This window comes from Papilio polytes, unplaced genomic scaffold (assembly GCF_000836215.1).
Source record: "Papilio polytes unplaced genomic scaffold, Ppol_1.0 DF823691.1, whole genome shotgun sequence".
Classification (NCBI taxonomy): domain Eukaryota; kingdom Metazoa; phylum Arthropoda; class Insecta; order Lepidoptera; family Papilionidae; genus Papilio; species Papilio polytes.
Genome location: NW_013525513.1, coordinates 982,740 through 1,003,537, shown reverse-complemented (window position 1 = coordinate 1,003,537; position 20,798 = coordinate 982,740). Strand labels below are relative to the sequence as shown.

The window sequence follows — 20,798 nt, the reverse complement described above, 5'->3', positions numbered from 1 at the left end:
GTTAGCTAACACTTAAGTCATCGGCATTACAATAAAACTATTAAACAGTGTTTTAATACTTTTAAGTATAGAATTTCTAACCTTATTGGTGTAAAACAGTTAAATGCTATTTTTTTAACACAGATAAAACGTAAAGGAAGTTAATTTCTATTTTGCAGAAAAAAAATCGCAATCTTTTAATAACATATGTAACATAAAGTATAGCTTACAAAACCACACACGTAGCAAAGTTACCATAAACAATAGAGACGCACAATTCAATATGCAAACCGAACAATGTGGTGATAATGCCATAGACAATGCTCTTTCGTCGCTCTAACCACTGCCAATTTATTGATGTACCCTATTAAAACCTCTGTAATAGGCTCCACCAATATTACTTGACCTCTTAATACGTTAAATGTTCTACGTATTACTATTTTCAATTGGTACGCATTGTGGCGGGTCATTTTATAATGGTAGTTTTGAAAGTCATATGCCCGCGGCTATTTTGTATTTATCATTGTTGTTGCAATTCCTTTCGGTAAGAAAGAACGACTGAATTTCCTGTATGTTACATTGTACCCTATATTTGTCCTGTAATTTCGAAATATGCAGACCGAGTACGGCTCCACAATATGTCTTATTTTCTCTGTTATTCAACAGAGATCAATTTCACTGACCCTATTTCAATCTAAGAACTGCGACGTCACTATATGGCTCAGGTTTATACACATACTTTTGACACATAATGTGTTAATATCAATATTCACAATCTCTAGTAAATAAACCATTTAATTATGCAATATTCAATATTCCTTAATAAATCTCATTTCTTGTCTTTAGATGGAAGGACGTTTCTTAATGTATCTCCCGAACAGCTGAACGGATCTCGATAAAATTTGGCAATTATGTAGAACATAATCTCGCAAAACACATAGGCTGTTTATTTTTTTAATTCCACACATGCGGAGTTGTAAAGTTTGTGTACCGAACATAGGAAGATCGACATCACAAAATTAATGAATCATAAATCAATTTGAAACCTCACAACCATTTGTACCACAATTAGGGGGTCTGGTTTTTTATTCGCTTCATTAATATAACCGGAGGCTTGTGTTTGTTCAAACATTTGTACAACATTTACAAGCACTGCGATCGACGTCCAATTTAATAATATGATAATTATTAACAGCTCTGTGGCCGAGCTGACTGCGGTGGTCTATGATTAATTATCTGTAACTCGTTGTTATACAAGACGTTTTCTCTTTAAGTATAATGATTAAAATATCGACACATTTCGGACATCAAAATTACAACCAATATTGAAATTTTACTTACAAAGAAAATAATAAGATCGAATGAGAATAGCTAACAAGGTAGAGACGGAAGAACCATAAGCAGAGCAAAGATTATTGTTGCCAGTCTCTCCCAAATTATAATACAATAACCATTAACACTTTACACTGGCCCAATCCGCTGAAGGAGAGCCATAAAAAAGAAATAGAATACAATAGAGACTGAAGTAAGTATACATGTATAAGCGTAAGAAAGAATTGAACTCAGATATACCTGTTCATACTGTGTCGATCCTCCGTAGAGACAAGGTCAGGTTAATGCCTGACATTTCTAGTACATAGAGAAATACTTTGACAATACTTAATTTAAAACCTCTTGTTACATTTAATACTTCAATTAAGTTAAAATTAAAACTTTGAAATACATAAGATTTTTTGTATGAGAAAAAGCTTTCATATTTTCATCCGATAAATCGTTCATATAAAAGACATCAACGCAATCACAATCATGTAACTGGATCAATAATTTGCCTGTATCATGGCCAATCTAAATGTTAGGTTAACGGTAAACCCATCGGAGATTACAATAGTAATGTTGAATCAATTGAAAATTACGAAATACCGACCTAGCCAATGTTGGAAATAATTCTGACGATGTAAGATACAATGGCCCTACCACAGCGTATATTCAATGCTATAAAAAAAAGCATGCAATAATCTTCATTACGAAGTAATAGTTATAATAAATGTTGTAAATTATTGGTTTACAATATCAATAAAGAAATAATATTAAAATAATTGCTAATTCAAAAATTTTACTGTTAACATATTATGGTACTTACAAAAAATGTCGTTAAAAATTCTTTTAAAAATCGTTAAAATATAGATTTTAAAACTTGTACTTTGTGTTGTTAGACTTTTTGTTGACTTATCAAGATAAATTATTATGATAATTAGAATATGTAGAACACTTAATTTGTAGGAGATTTTGGTAGTAAAATGAAATGTTTTTTTTTTTATAAAGTAATACTTTTGGACATTAAATAAGCACGTAAAATGTTTTTTTTTTTAAATTAGTTGCTTATCACACTAGACATTATCAAATTAATGATTAATGTTACAAAATGTTGAAATCATTTTGTAACCCTTGATATACAGAATCAACGTTCTACAATAAACTATAAAATACAAGATTGCGTACATATTGTAATAAGCTTCGTATAGTAAAGACAGCTTAATAATTTCCCTTAAGCATTTCCCCAGTTGCCCCCCAGAGACTGCGCGTTGGTGGTGGGCGCTCGCCTAGCTGGGCTCGCGACAGGTGGGCGGGGCGCTATGACGTGCAGTGACGTCACACCCAGGGTTGACAATCGTCAGAAAAAAAATAAAGATAATGTACATACTTAAAGTAATTTAACGATCTGTCATAAACCGCACTCAGATTATATTAGTTTTTCATCTTCTTGTCAAAAACAAATTGGTTTCTTTTAAGTTGAAAGTACTTATTTTGTATCACTAAAAACAAAAAAGATGACGATCTCTTCCCGTTTATTTGAATCATAGAGTCGATATACCAGGTTTCAAGACCATGATAACGAGTAAAATATTTTTTTCATTTAGATATAGAGTGAAGTAGAAACGCGTCAACTAATTTCTATATCTTAAAATTTTAGTAGTCGACAACCCTAACTTGAGTGCGTTTAGAAACGTTTCCCGAGGTTTACTCTAGAATTATGATTTAATTGGAGTTAATAAAGTCGGATGAAGGTAATTGAAATTTGTTTATATAGAAAAGGGAATGTGAAATACAATTTTATTAACCCTGTCCAGACCGAGTGGATTGCGGCGAACGTTGTAATTATATTTAATTTTACTATTCAACTTAGCTAATTCTTAAACTTACTCCGAAGCAGTTTTATTTTAATCTAAGTGGTGATTTTATTTAAGCTATTTAGACTATATAGTCCAATTCACTGCAAAGCTGCCAGACGGGCATAACAGTGGTAGTGCCCGATTTAACATCTTAGCACGAATGGGCCGGCACGCCCGGTGTAATACCACGACCACACAGAAGACAGGCGTGAAATGGAAGCAATTCCGTGTTTCGTCTGATGAGTGTGGTGCCGGTGGCCTAATTTAAGTCCCTTTCTCTTTACCAACCTTTTCTTATAAGGAGAGGATGGGAAGGCGAAGTGGATTTGACGGAGACACATAGGAAGGGGAGATATTCTCTTTATGTGCGTATCCTCCTCTGTCGGATAAGGGTGGGCAATGCATCTGTAGTTGCGGATGTGTACGGGCAGTGGTTGCTTCGCCATCTTGGCGGATTCAGGTGGCCGCTTGCCCGTTTGCCACCGTATCTTATAAAAAAAAAGATCGTCTGTCAATATCAAAAAGTTTTTACATGATCCTTTTCGTACCTCAACCATCGTCATCATTATCTTTCCCTTATCCCTTACGGAGGGTCGGCAGTATGTGCTGCTCTTCCCATACATCTCTATCAGCCGTCATATCTGAATCCACTTCTTTCTTAAGGATATCCTCTTTCACACAATCCATCCATATTTTCTTCGGTCTTTTTCTTCCTTTGGAGCCATGCACATTAATTCTTAACACTTTCTGGTTTATGTCCCCATCGTCTCGTCACATAACATGTTCATACCACGCTAACTTTTGCTTCTAAATTTTTCCACCACTGGCGCCACTTTCAAACTTCCTCTTATATACACATTCAACCGTCGTGTCACATATGTTTTTTTTTTATTATATGCCATTTTCTAATGCAATTAAGGCTATACATTTTCTTACAGCCCTAATCGCGATAACTGCCTTTGTAAAGTGTTTAGATAGGTTTGATATAATTTATGGATATTGTGTAACCATTAAATGAAACTACCAAACCACTTATATAAAAATATTTTTGTCTCTACTTCCCCGACAAACATTTTACAATCATGGCTCTGGATCCTCACTACGTTTATATTTGCAGGAAGATCTTCTAATACACGGGGACAGCGTTTATGACGTCATCGACAAACAAGACCAGCAGGCGGTGAGGTCGGAACTGTCCCGCGCGCCCTCTGACGGAGAAGACAGAGTGTTTCTATGTCGGATGAATGTTGCAAGAAACGCCAGGAGGCAGATGAGGTTCGGCGATCAGAAGGTTAGATATTATTTAGTATTAAAGAAAAAAACATACAGACGAATTGAGTATCTCCTTCTTTTGGGAAGTCGGTCAATTATAAGTTTAGATTATTACTAAAGTCAATTATAATATTCGTTATGAAACAATCGTTAATTAACAAAAGATGTAATAACATTGCTATATAGAATTCTGTTTTTGAGCAATTTAGTTCATTCGGTTTGGAACATTACGGATCAAATTCTTTGCCAGAATTGTTGTTACATAAAAGGTAACTCATTGCCCCATTTCGAAAAAATCACGTAATAAAACAGCACATGTCTTAATTGAAAACGACTGCATAATGATGGGCGTGATGCAGAAATAACATTAAATATATTGATGTTACACATCACGATCATACGATAAAATATACGAAATTATTGGCCGTTATTAATTGAATACAAAACGAGAATATTAACTGCTTGTACACTTCGAAAGTTAATTAACGCGTTAAAAGAATATTCGAAGATGAGCTCCTTTCGAATGCGTATTAAAATTGTAACGTCACTCAAACTATGTAACACTCCGGATTGAAATATTATAAATGAAATTGACGAGTGCGCAATTAACAAGTATACTTTCAAATCGTTTAAGTGTACGTAAATATCTGGGGAACATATCAGATACATCACTACGACTGACATTGATAGGTTACTGATTCTGAATATGCTTTTTTTCTTTTTCTTCTGTTCAATCGATAAAGATTGGACAGTGCGTGCTTTTTTAAATGTAAAAATGAAACGTATTGTAAAAATAATATGAACTGTGTCTTTGACACCTTTTATTGTATCAAGACAATTAGTTTTCTATTTCTGAAGGGAAGTGAAAAGGATTTTGGAGTAACTTCTAGTCATCAGCGTCTGAATATTTTGACTTGCTGGGGTACCTTTATAGTTGTTGCTTGCGACTTCACCCGCGTAAAACTAAAAAAATAGCCTCACTCCTAACGCAGCTTTTTAATAGTCAAAGAATTTTTTTAAATCGGTCCATTAGTTCTTGAGTTATTTCAATACAAACTAAAATAAAAATCTTTCCTCTTTATAATATGAGAAAAGATATAGATTACAACATTTTGAAACCAAAATGCATCATCACAATAATATACTAACTGACTTACCATAAAAAGGAGGTTATCAATTCAGGTGTAGATACATTTTTTTCTTAAATTAATATCGATATAGGATCGCGACAACCCTATCCAAATTGATATGCCGCGCTAGAGTTATTACTGGTAATTGAATGCTCACGCGCAGGAAAGTGTTGAGTAGGGGATCGGCCAGTTTTGTATAATTATTTTCATGCGGCCGTAAAATCATGTGATCAGCCGTAATCAGGCTTATCTGATCGACCGGTGTATTACCGTCATAACCTCTCGCACCTCGTTGAAACTTCGCATTAAAAGACCAGCGAAGTATTATTATAATATTAGATACAATTTGAATTATAGTAAAGCTCAGAATGTTAAAATACTGTCTCTTCTACATTCATTTTCAGTTTGTTTTTGAGTTCTGGGTCTCAGAATTACCAAACATAGAGATAATGTTTACAAAAAAAATCTTAATTTATTAAATAGTTTTGTACATTAGTGATAACTCAAAGTTGTAAAGTGAAGGCAACAATACATAAAGCATGTTCCTTGTCACCTTAAGATCTATTGAACGGTCAATCAAATAACATTATGCCGCGTTACTTATAATAAATAGTATAATCTCGATGCAAATTGCACTGGGATTTGAACCCACAACCGTATCAATGTATGCAATTGAAATGGCTTATTCAAATATGAGTCCACACCCACACCTGGCAATAAGCAGTAGAAACTAGATAAAAGGCGAGTGGATGCAAGTATAGGGATGTAACACAGTAACACTTCATGTATCGATAAAAATAATGTTTTGTTTAATGCCCTTCTGCTTTACAAAACCACCGCCTAGTTAATCTATTGCCTTAAATATTCAGGTATCAAAAAACTAAAGTCGAGACGAGAAAAGGTTTAATAGATTTCTATATTTATCAGTGACTGTTTAAAATTTTTCGGATTTCAAATATAAATTGGGGAACAAAAAGTTGTAAGCTGTACGCAAAGTAAACATGAATAATGTACTATTATTTATAAGAGTATAATACTTTGGGATAAAAGACAAATCGATATCGATACTGACAAACAAACATCCCTATAATCGCGACACTTTGAAAATTACAAATGCTTGCAATCAACGCTTTTATTGTATCCAATTAATAACTCGAACGCACGTGCTACTAGCCGAGCGAATGGACGGACTTGTCGCACGTTTCGCTGTTGATTGCGCGCATTAATCACGGAATCACTTAACGCGAGAATTTTCCCTCGACTTCGAGAAGCGATGGAATGAAAAATAAATGTACCAGCATTTGTTACGTATATCTCGTTCATCCTCTGGATAAATTAGTAAATGTTATTGTTTTTATTTTTTTTATTTTAAATTCTGAAAATGCAAAAAAGAAAGCTTGCATTACAAACTTTTTTAAGAAATTCATTTACACATTCACATTACACATTCGAAATTTTCAGCAAATCAGTACAAAATTATAACAAGACCACTGCCTTCAAATTAACTGTAAATAAATCTTTCCCCGTTTTGTTAAAGTGCAATGAATTATAATATACATTAGAAAATACGTTAATAATACAAGGAACTGATTAAATATTTCGCTTACAAGTTCATTTATTCACGAGACCGCGGAGGCAATACGCATAGCTCCGATTTCCGATATGATTTATGAAATGCCCGGCCCGTCTATTGGGACCATTATTTAGTACTGTAACTGCATTCAAAGTATTTCACTATGGATTTAATTCATTTAGTGGCATAGTATCGTTTTCCTTATGACAATTGTTACTGCGTGTATTCTAGTTGTATCTTACTTCTTACTTATATTATAAATGCGAAAGTTTAGATGGATTGATGGATGTTAGAAGGTATCTCCGGAACGGCTCTCGGCGAAATTTGGCACATATATAGAGCACTCTTGATAATGTAGAACACATAGGCTACTCACTAAGGTTTTTTAGTTCCGCGCAGCCCGAGTCGGGAGCAAAAACTAGTTTGATTATAATTTTAAAGATTTGTGTTGTTTCTTTATTTACGAATAATACTTAAGTAACAATGGATTGAGATTACATTTTTGGTGTTTTGCTCCGTTTGTTTTGTTGTAAAATTCACTACTAGTTACTTTCCCTCTATCAACATTAAAATAACGTCCAAGTTAACCTTTGTCTCTCAACGAGTATTAGTTAATCGTTTGCGAGATAGAAGATTTCTACAAGCATTTGCCATTTACATTAAATACATGCTCAATGTAGAGTTGAGGGTCTGTTGTTCGTATCTCTTGATGAAGTTACCGCTAATGAGGTTTATCTAGTACTCAGATGACACAAGCGATGTCTGGACACAAACTAAACACGTCTTGTTAGCCGATGACTAGAGTATGAAGATTGGATTCTGAGAATTGTGATCCACATGCTTTTGTTTTTATCATTGACTCCATTTTTACTTTGTGAGGTTTTGAGATTGATTCTATTTGAATTGCTGAAAAGTTTATAATCTGTTAATATACAATTTAATGCAGTATAAGGTCTGTATGTTGTAAACAGTAGTAGGAGACATTTCAGGAGAAATTTATTTTATGCCAAAAAATCAAATATCTCAATGAAAATTCGATTCACTTAGCAAACATTTATTTGAAAAATATACAATTATTTTTCTTAGTGTTAATAAGAATTATGGTAGACATACAATGTTGCAAATCTTACTAATATTATAAATCCAAATATTTATAACTTTATTTACGTTGTCTTACATTTCGATCTTTTAACAGACAAACCAATTCCTCGTCCTGAGCATTATTACTGAAGAAAATCCTTTTACACGCCAACCACAATATTCTATAACATCTAAAAACTATCGCAATGAACATGCAAATAATTCCACCAGATAGAATTGAATCAATAATATCCCAATTATTATGTACTTCTAGATATTTCTTGCTATCTCCTAACCTATGTTTTGTATTTACTTTATCATATGTTTTCACTTCAAATGCTTTAATAACAGTTACATTTATTTGTGAAGCTAAATTATGAAAAACGTTAATACTAAGCCATTTTGATAAATCATTTCTGTCAATTTGTCGTAATCTTCTGGAGATAACTTCGTGTGTTTTACCCCGACCTTTCCATTTTTCTTTACCAATGTTCCAATTGATTAATAAATCGTAACAAGAGACTTCTGTTGGTATTTTTTCAATAGCTTTTGGTAGTATTTCTGGTAATTCATTCGATGTGAAGTATAAAGATGCAATTAATCTTCGACATTCTTCAATAGTGAGGTGACAGGATAAGTATTCAAATTCATTGTTAGATATATCTATAGTTGTAATGGTAAATTGTATGTCCCACACAATTATGATCATTGAGATAAATATGTTCATAATATTGTTTCACTTTTCATATATTTATGACTAGCTAGTTAGTTAGCTAGTTTCTCGTGACATTGTCCGCCTGAAATTAAAAAATAATCTATGTTACTCACAGATAAATTGTCTTTCTAACGGTAAAAGAATTTTTAAAATCGGCAAAGTAGTTTTGGAGTTTTTTTATAACATAAGGTGGCAAACGAGCAAGCGGCCATCTGAAAACACCGAAATGGAAAGCAACCGCTGCCCATAAACGTCCGCAATTGCAGATGCCTACCCTTAATTGACGGAGGAAGAGACGCAAATAAAGAGAACATTTTCCCTTCCTTTGTATGTCCTCCCCCGCACGCTTTGTTATAATAAGTATAGACTAGTACTAGTATAGACATGTAACTAAGTAAATACTTTATCAAAATTGCTCTTACACTTTTGAATTACATACCGTTAGATTTGTTCATGTTGGGAAAACATGCAATTATTATAGAAGTCTCAATAAATCATAGAATTCACTCATAAAATTACACATACAATTATATTTAGATAAAATGATAAATTCACTCAATCACCTGGCATAGTATTTTACAAGGTTAAGGTGACACCTAAAATAATAAATTTGACTTTTTTAGTAGTGAATACATTTTTATTGCTTGCCAGAGTTAATGAATAGTTGAAAAGAGATTTATTGGAAGTCATTTGTAATAACCGAAAAGACATCGAATTTTTCATATGAGTTGTTTATTAATTTTTTGCACTATCAATGAAAATTACTTGTAAAAATTAACTTACACATAACATTAAATAAACATAACAAAACTTTTATTTGATAATCATCAAATCACTTTAGTTATTAACCAGCCGTAAAATATTTTTAACAATTTTAATCAATCAGCGAAATAGTAATAAAAACGCGATTCTAATTCCTCTTTTTTATATGACGAGGGTTTATTTCTTTTATCTTCATTAGAGAAATGACGCGATTTCTTAAGCTATCATTAATCAAAATTTAAGCTATTCCCCTCATCAATTACACGACCAAATTTCAACCAACATTACACCATCTTACAAGGTACAGTCTCTAAATCCATCGATCACATTACAAAAATACTAGGAGACGTTTTTTCAAACACGGGTCATTGAATTATCAATCCTATTTTATTCTATTAAAGTTGATTATAAAATGCAAGCGACAAACATCAGTTATTACTGCAAGTATAATGTACGGCACATGAGTCTAATCGTAGCACATTCCGATACACAAAACATCACAAACGATCGACATCATTATACAATGACAAAAGAAACTTGTGCAACTGCTTAAAATGTATGATTTCTTTGTACAGTCTGAAGAAAAAGACGATTAAAAACATATACAGCAAAGATAAGAAACAAAATTGATTATATTGTTTCAATTTATCAATAACCAGCTGTTGCTTGCGACTTCGTCCACGTGAAATTAGAAAAATAGCCTATGTTACTTAGCGATAACGTAGCTTGTTAAAGGTAAAAGATTTTTTGAAATCGGCCCCGTAGTACAAAAATACAATTTTTTCCTCGTTATAATATTAGTATATAAATTATTTGTTAGTACTGTTTATAAGGTTTTAAACACGTAAAGCAAGAAAAAACCAAGAGTTTGAACATAGAAATGTAAATGTCTATATAAAAACATGGTAAAATGTAAATCTATGTTCTGTGCCGACTCCTTAAGCTTACGTTTTAAATATTAATTGTTTAATTCATTTGCTCTTGATTTCTTTGCGAACGGTACACAGTTCCAGCGGACTAACCTTATTCCATACTATAATGGCCCGATCATTTCTCGACAAAACATTCCTACAGCGGTAACGGTTAGGGAAAACAAATAACATTATATCAGAATTTACTAGAACGTACTCTTATTAATGCAAAGTATTATTTACATGTATTTTAAAGCTTATACAACTATGCTTTGCTTTTTCCTTAAATTAAACAATTTACTTCTACCAAATGACATCCCGAGGGCCGTGGAAGTCAAGGGAGACCAAAGCTCCGGTGGATAGACGGCATAAGTGGAGATGCGAAAAGCGTTGGCATAGCAAACTGGAGGACCGTGACCAGAGATAGGCCGAAATGGAAAAAAGGCCGCCCAAAGAAAAAAAAGGCTGTAGAGCTATAAAAGAAGAAATAAGATCCCTCCTAATGTTGTTTTAGAAAAGGTGCTATTTGGAAAGGCAAATTTTTCACTTTTTAAATTAAAAACATAAAACTACCTAATATATCTACAATGGAGACGAAGATATAACACTGATTATATCATTTAAAAAAATGTCCAATATCATCTGTCCTTAAGACACCAAAAATGTAAGTAATTAATTAACTAAACAAAAAATTGAACAACATTTTCATCTTAAATTTACGAATTCAAGAGCATTCTTTATTTTTAAAGACAAAAAAACTGTATTTGTCTCCATGTAAAAAACTGTTCAGACATTTTTAATTTAAAGTAAAAAAATGCACGTGTTTCTTACATTTTTATTTGATTCTATTTGTTTATTTTTTTTAAGAAAAACTTTAAATAAGTATACATTTAGTATCAAAATATAAAAAGCGCAAACTCCACAAAACTGTATCAATATTTGTACTTTCATAATTATTCTTAGTTAGTTCTTCCATAAAATTAGTCAAAACGCTTTAAGAAAAAATCAACGCAAAAACAGACTCTATTTGAATAATCAACATTTACTATGAATAATTCTTAATATGACCATAACTTTTAATCAAATAATACGGCTTGTGGCACATTTCCACCGCCCTTAACGCGAATTTCAAATGTCTGGACACTATTGCTATCTCATTTATCTGCTAACAGAATGATAGAGACAGCAATATTATCGTAATACAGGTTACGAGACTAATTTACCGTCAGATTTGCCGATTGTACATATCACATATTTCCCAACATTCGATAAGCCTTCGGTATTCGTAATTAAAGACTAGAATCGCCGTAGTTTATAGACGGCTCTAATTATATGTATTTGATGTTTTCTATACTCTGTGACGAAATGCCTCATTGCTGGTCATTATTGGAATTAATATAGGTACGTGTCAGATCAAGAGGTGCCGTAATGGATGGCCCCGATTTTTATACTGTTCGTGAGAACACAAGCAAATGATATGTCTCTGTAGTTTCATGTGTTATTGAAAGTTAACGAGTTATTGATATGGTTGGTAATGAATAACCACGTGTATCAATGATAGGCTTTATATTTTTTTGTTTTTTTTTGGCACTCAACTTCGTGATTTTGCAATATAACGATCATTAAATTGATAATTAAAATTATATTAATACTGCAAATTCGATATTAATAACTTATGAGGTATTGCGATTTTTTTTATGTATTTTATATATGTTTGTTCATAATGTTATTTGATTAGAATTTGTATAGTTACGAATAATTTATTTCGAAATCAGTGAACGTTGAATTGCTTAAAGCAATGCTTATAATTATGTTTTAATTTCGTTTTGATTATTACTGCCAATAAACATAGAATGTAAAACATATAATCTATACTATTATAACAAAGCGTAAACACACACTTCTTTGTTGCCTAAGATGTTACCAACGACATTATATTTTTGAATAATTATTTTTTTAATAAAAAAACCCTACAATTACGTCACGCTTTAGGCTATATATTTTCACGCCATTAAACTAAGGGGATAAATATTTTGGGATAAAAACCCGAATGTGGGAAAGAGACAATAATTTGCTGCCAATATGAAGGAAGCAAGATTGCCAAGGTTTGTGATGTCATGTCATTTTGACGTTTGCTATCGATAATTTGACAAATGTAAACAATAAAATAAAAAATTCATAATTTCATGCGGATGAAGCCGCATGGGAACAGCTAGTTTTTAATAATACTGATGAGTTAAAGAGAAAATGAAATCTTACCTAATACTTATCTACTGATATTTTTTTTAAATAATCCCAAAAACACGAGCCGTGTAAAATTTGTGAAACCAGTAAATATCAATCATAATATTAAAAAGCTACACTTTCGCCAGTCTTACGCTTATTTCTTGACGTTTCAAATTCATTGAATATTATTAAAAAAGTAATTTAAAACGCCTCAGATAAGTTATGTAAGTTTCGACCTGTGACTTCTGAGTAGCGACTTAATTACATTTGGCACAAAAATTCTTTTAACCATCAGTTGCTGTAAACATCAATCAAAGTAGAAAGTTTTAATTCGTCAGCTAATAACTAATAACAACACTAATATACGCATATATTCGTAATAAATAAGCTTTAATAACAAGATGATTTAAATTAAAAAAAAATGAAATTTTAACTTTTAAATATCCATTCTACTATCTACTATACAGTTGTTAACTTGTTACTAAACGAAATTTAGTGTTTAGTTTAAAACTAAACTAAAAGGCTACTTAAATTACCGAAACACGACTTTTTATCCCTCTAAATAGCAGGGTTTCCTTGACAACCCCTCCTCAAAGAAGTCTTCTTGGTTTCTATTATCAATTTTTCATTTAAAAAGTAGAAAAACTTTTTTTTGCAACCTCTGATTGCTATTAACTCTTTTAAGAACAGTAATTTCAATAGTTTAATAATTTCGAACAGTTATTAATAACCAAGTCTTTACTAAAATATTATATATGTAGTACATAAAGTACAATAAAATAGTGAAATGTTAGTATTGACTAAGAGTACCTGTGGCTTTGTATCGTAATGTCTTAGCAAAATGTATCCTTTATAAAATGTCATACAAACCGATAGTTCGAAGGTCATATCGCTCATTAGTCTCGACAACTGTCACGAATAAATGCATCCGAGATAAGTAAATATTGACACCATATTGTGTAGAATTCAATAATAGCTCAATCTGGCTTAGGGGCGCTTCAATCGCCTTCTTTACTTCTCTTTATAACAAAGGAATTAGTTCTATATGTGTCCACAATAAGGTGAAGTTTTGTATATTCCTGGTCAAGCTATCTTATTAGTCTTACTAGTATCATAAACGTTTAGATGAATGGATAGATGTTTCTTAGTATTTGTAGCCTAAACGGCTGGACAAATCTCGATGAAATTTGACACAGACTTTACTTTGGTTTTTTTTTGTAATTCCACGCGGACGGAATCGCGGCAAAAAGATGTTAATACACGATGTTGCATTAATAAGTCAACTCTACTGGAAAAGTACTACACAATTAAGAAATACCGAATTATTTTGTATGTTTCCGAATGGTTGTTAAGTCAGTGTTTATTATATTAAAAGAAACGGAGACGTTGTTTCGGATGGCCACATAGAATGATTCACTTGCAAAGACATTCAGTGGAACTCCGTGATTAGATCAAATTTTACAATATACTAAGTATAGGAATGTAATCCATAAAATTTCACACTTTACCTTCTACTTCTACATTTATCTTGTGATCGTCGTAGTTCACACTTTAATGTACCTAAAGCTGTATTAATAAGGTTCAAAATCTATTGAAGTAACATTATGTAGAGCAGACAGACTCAAAGTCAGCAAAAACATTACGTTTGCGTCGTTAGGTGAAGCGGAGATGCATTTATTTATGAAATGTAAATTTATCCGATTGTAATAACAAAACCGCAAGCCACTGCTCTCTATATTAAGATGTAAGATTTGCATACTGTATACGATTGTTGGACGACCGACGTGTGACTTGCCTGTAACTGATGTCTTCGCTTGTATTTCTTTCATTGTCAAGCCTCTCATCGCCGACCTTGACGCACGATTGATTGCATAACTCCGAGCAAAACATTTTACACGCTTATACTTCAATTGTTTTAATATAAAATGAATTTACGTTGGTTTACACGTGCAAACATGATATTGAGAATCTTTATTTTATTCTTCAATGTTTTAAAATTATTAAATTCCAAGCAATAACCTATAATGTAAAGATCAATGGTTTCGTGGCATCAAGAACTGTATTGCAGTAAATATGCTTAATTTACAGAAATGTTATTACTATTACATAGCAATCTTACTTCTTACTAATATTATAAATGCGAAAGTTTTTTTTAATATCCTAAATTGATCAAAAAGGTGTGGAGCTTATCGCTGATCCTTTTTTTTGACAACAATCCGTTATTTGGTTCGGAGTGTCGTCCATTTATGTGGTGTATGTGTGTTTTCGCTGTGTGGTGACTCTGTGTGTGTATTATGCAGTGTGCTTAAGCTAGTAAATGCGAAAGTTTAGTTAGATGGATGTTTGTAAGAGTTTGTAGCCTAAACTACTGAACGGGTCTCTATGAAATTTGGCATAGACGTAGAGAACAGTGTAAAACAACACATAGGCTATTTACTTATTTAAAAATTCCACGCAGACGGAGTCACGGGCGAAAGCTAGTAGAACTAATGAAACACTAACAAGTAGGAAAACAATATTTTTACCCATTGACAAATGTTACGGAACGGGAACTTATAAACGTGAATATATAAATACTACCTTATATCCTCAAGTATTATACGTGTTATTAAATTTAAACGTAAGGAAATAACATATTAATCTCTCTTCAACTCCCGTAGTAGCCGACTCTAAGTGTAAAAATAAAAGTTTTTTTTATAGTCTTGACAGAATTGAAGTTTTATAGAAATACGTTACTTCTTTTGATAAGGATTCGTGACGGAGCGCGGGCGTGCGGTCGGCGCGTGCGCACACTGCCCGAATTCTCAACCTACAACACGATTGAGTCAATGAATCGATTTTACAACGGACTTTAGATGTAAAATACAAAATAGAATTACAAAAAGTAATAGAAATGTCATTTAAGATTTGGAAAAAAATCTTATCCAACACTTTATTGCAAATGAAAAAATGTTAAATTACAATAGATTTAGTAGATACATCATTTAAGAAAAAAACCCACTTGTATTTCCCTTTGATAAACCGACGGACGCAGTTTCCTGTGGAACAAAAAAATGTTTCAATTGAGTTATGACGCGTGTTGTAAAGAACATCTATTCATACTTTTATATGACATCCTTGTCAATTTTTAATGTGGTAATAGGGACATTACAATTAAAACTAATTCTCGGTTTCTAGTTCAAGTATCTAATATTTTTGAATAGATAAAAACGAAAGTACTGTCTTTTCGTTTATTGGGAAATCTCTGTTATTCGTATATTTACAATTCTCATTAAATAAACTAAAAATGAAACATATTCATAACTTTTAAATACAGTCCGTGCGTATAAGACATTGGCCTACGGGATCATCGCTCGCATCTCTGAATCTCGAATCGTAAATTCTTCAATCTTGAAACTCGATATGAAAATACATTTGTAGTCAGCAGAGTTGATTACACTAATGAGAAATCCTATTAAAATGGTAGATTAACATTGAAATATTGCTTTCATATGCCATTAATTAACGATAGAATATCGCAAGGATGGCTTGCGATCATTTCTAATATTACAAATCACCGAGCAGTACTATTAATATAAGTTCAAGGTTGGTTTACATTTATGTACAATACAAGCACTTCGAATTCTAGTTATCTTACATTTGTACTTTTTTCTATACATCATCATCAAAAACCTACGAAGGTGAATCAAAAAGTTCTTAGAAGTGCATATATATGAAACCTTTTTGGATCAAGTTCGATATTCAAATTAAAGAGTCTATCACACTATATTAATGCACACTGTCACTTGTTTTTGTCAGTTCGTTCGCATGTAATAATTTTTTTTGTGCAACGAGTTGCTAAAAAGTCAAAATTATGGATGAAAACTTTTGGATACTGCACTATTTTTTGCGGCCGGTCATCTGCCTCGCCAACCCTATTTGGGATTTATCGTACTTTTTCTATTGAAAGGTTTTTTTCTAAATTAAATTCAACTAAGGGAACTTGTGGAACTTTACAGCTACACTCAGAGTCGTCGAGAGAACGGGTTTCCAATACTAAGTCTACACTAACTCATTCAGCAATTAAACGACATTGAATGTGGTTAAAGATAGATTTCTCACTTTTACAATTTCCTGAATTTAAATTATTACTTTATTGCTGTAACACGTATTATCAGTAATAAATAACATATTATCTATACCTATGTTATAAAGAGGAAAGTATTGTATTTTTGTATGTATTTGATTCACGTAAAAACTACTGGGTTTTAAATATTCTTTCACCGCTAGAAAGGAAATTTAACTGCCAGTAACATATGCTTTATTTATTACTAGCTGTTCTCGTGCGACTTCATCCGCATAATATTATGAAAAATTTACTTTATTGTCTAATGCGTCAAATTATCAATTGCAAATGTAAAAATGACATGACCATGACAAACCATGGCAATCTTGCTTCCTTGATGTTGGCAGCAACTTCTGGTCTCTTTCCCACAATAGAGCCTTTATTCAAAATATTTACCCCTTCAGTTTAACGGCGTGAAAATATGTAGCCGAAAGCGTGACGTATGTGTAGGACTTTTCATTAAAAAAAGAACTACTCAAAAATATGCTGTAAATGCTGACATCTTAGGTAACAAAGAAGTGCGTGTTTACGCTTTATTATAATAGTATAGATAATTTTTTAATATCACGCGGACGAAGTCGCGAGCAGCAGCTAGTCAGTAATATATCTATTAATCACGTAGACGGATACAGAGTTTGTGACATCAGCCTTTGCTATTAAAAGGTCAAAAGCTTTGGCGCGAGCGTAAAAGTGAATTCGACTGACAAAATTAAAGGTTCAAATATAAAAGTGTGGCCAGTACGGTCACGTTTCGTCATGTCGAAGTCACGATATATGACGTCAGGACACACCTCTCATCCGCCTGGCTGTTGCTTAATTTTTTTAATTTTTTTCTTTATCTAACGGCTCAATGAATTGCCAGTTTCTTTAGCAAACACTCTTTTATTTCTGTTTTGATAACTGTAATCTTTCAAGCGATATGATACATAAATCGCTAGTGCTTCTTCATTTGTAATTTCAAATGTGAAAACGTTCGAAGACGTTTTTTTCGATGAAAAACGTAGCATTTCATAATATTTTAATCAACATAAACAATGTATTTATACAAACAGCCACATAATTAAGCCATTAAATATAATAAAGCAATTTAATGCAATATTCATGTTGTTAAAGTGCTAAATTATCATTCATCAATTAAGACACGAATACGAACCGAACAATATGAGTTGACAACGTCACGATAGTTCCCAGTTGACATCTTAAGCTAAAACCAGTATAAGTAGACCCTTGCTGTGCTTACATCTAATAAGGAACAGTAGATCAATTAATACTGATATCTGCATTGATGATGTAGGTAGGGACTAAGTTGTACTGGTCACGTCACTCCAGGTCACGACATTGTTATCTTAGGTTAGAAAGTGGTCCGTTTCATTGTTCACTTCACCGAGTGTTACTGGCTGATGGATTCGAGTACTGGAGATAATAAGCCACGATTGATCGCTCACCGCTGTCATATCGACTCTACTTTATATGGTAAGATTAACTGGCAACAGACAAACAGTACTCTACAAAACTGATCTACGTATGATTAATTCTTTTTACTTTTAACGCAATATGATGATGTCCTCCCTAATATAACCAGTTAGTGGTGAACCCTGCTATTTCCGAGAGTGTGGACGTAGGTGACTGACAAATCACACAGAAGACAGGCGTGAAATGGAAGCAATTCCGCGATTCGTCTAGTGAGTGTGGCGCCGGAGGTCGAACTTTAATCCCTTTTCCTTTCCCTTTTTCTTATAAGAAAATGATGAAGAGGTAATGTGGATTTGACGCTAGAGGAGACGCATAGGAAGGGAAAACATCCTCATTATGTGCCTCCTCCGTCGATTAAGGGTAAGCAACGCATCAGCTAATGCGAATGTCTATAGGCAGCGGTCGTTTTCGAAGTCCAGTCATATAGCGCATAGTATCCACCGGCCTAGAAGGCTTTGGTTGAAATTTTGTATTTGGCGTTTTGCATCTAAACTTATAGTGTAGGACTGTGAAGCGTGTTATCGCTGTGTTGGTACGAGCTTCCGCGACAAAGACGAGAATAGCATAAAACTGTTTATCATACTAATGTAGTAAAAGTTTAGATAGATGGATGGATAAATCTCCAAAACGGCTTAACGGATCTCACTGAAATTTGACACAGAAATAGAGGCCTGAAAGAACACGTAGGCTTCTTTTAAGTTTTGAATTCCGCGCAGATAAAGAGGATAAAGCTAGTGTAACATGATTAAACCAGTCATGTTAATAAGAAACACATGGACATGTAAAACTTTGAAAACCATATTAAATACATTTGACAAAATCAACAAACATTAAAATTTATTGAACAAGGTCTCTATAATGTAAAATAGCACGTCGCAATTATAAACATCTTCTTGCTATAAATTGTGGCACAAATTAATTTGATCGTTTGATTCGTGTGATGTAAGTCTCAAATCCGGTTAATCCGTCATTACTGTTGGTTTCCATTGTGGGCGGGGACACGATGATGTAGCGATAATTAATTCACTATCTTCACACTATTAAAGAGTTATTATTTTATATAAATTGCTATTTATATCTTATATTAATGCATATTAAAAATGTTATTACAACAGTAAGGGCCTGTCCCACCACTGGCTGATAGAGGCTCAGATAGCTTAAAAACGACGTCACTTTAAGATTTACCTCATTCATTCATCTGAGGCACTAAGCCGCGGGTGGACCTGGGCCTGGTCCAGTAAACTTCTCTAATTCTATATATAACTTTAAACTGTTTTTACAAATATAGTGTTTGTAAGATACGGGTTTCTTACCACGATTGAATTGTTTTAGCTCCCGATATTTCGCACAGTTGCATGCGCCATGTTCACCGGCTGACTGAAGTGATGCGGTAGTGTGAAATTCACTAATTCTGTCTATTTTGGGCCTTTTGATATCACTGTATGATAAGGGAACAAAATCCGATATTTCCTTTACATGTTTTACATGTTCGATTGTTATTAGATAATTTACAATTTGGTGAGACAGGCCCTAAATAGTTATAACGTAGTAGATTTATTATCAAAACAGTAAATAGTCATAAAGCATTAGTAATGAATTTAATTCAGTAAATAGGATACATTTCATTAATTTGTTACAAATTTAATCTTTAAGGTGTGATTATAAAATGTTTACGATCTGTTGCTTTTAATCAAATTAACATATATTTTGCATTTCTGCTTATAACATCAATATTAATTACAGATACAAAAAGGAATGCAAAATGTTTGTTATTCAGTTATTTCTTAATAGTTAACCTCAAGTATATGAAATGTTATTTAACTATATTGAAGGTAAAATACATAGTTCGTATTTACAAAACAATTTAAAGTTTTTTTCTAAATAGTAACTGATAAAGAATTATAAAAAAATACTAAAATAGTTCGATTTTACGTTATTACAAGGAAGATTTTAAATTCCTAATATCTATAATATTATTAACACAAAATAAAATGTTATGTTTATTTCCTTACACGCAAACTCAATGTGTATATTGTAATTTTATATAGCAAATGCTCCATTTACTTCTGATATGATCGGTTTTGATACTTCTGTATTGGGATTATATCTTTGTTATGAACCTTATATCCGCAAGTTTACACTGTTGAAACATTGGTAAAAACAAGTCATCTCAGTTGTGTATTTTGAGAGAGGAAAACCACTGTTACAATGGACCTGTTGCAATTTTGTAATTATCACCCCTAGTGTGTTGAAATATTATATTTAATTATTTTTTATATCTTAAGGTGGAAAACCTGAATTCAACGAACCGGTGAAGCGACCGCTACCATTAACATCTGCAATTACAGCATCAGGTTACGCACAAAATGATGATACTTCCTCTTCCTATGCATCCTCTCTAC

At 32.7% G+C, this 20,798-nt stretch overlaps 1 protein-coding gene across 3 annotated transcripts in view; it reads left to right on the top strand.

Annotated features, from left to right (window-relative positions):
- The window catches only part of LOC106104311, a 104,554-nt gene that overhangs the window by 60,338 nt on the left and 23,418 nt on the right, over positions 1-20,798 (top strand). For all 3 annotated transcript variants that reach the window (XM_013284324.1, XM_013284323.1, XM_013284325.1), the window contains one exon: positions 4,267-4,440. In XM_013284324.1, the coding sequence (XP_013139778.1) occupies positions 4,267-4,440 (174 nt within the window). The remainder of the gene's footprint in view (positions 1-4,266; positions 4,441-20,798) is intronic.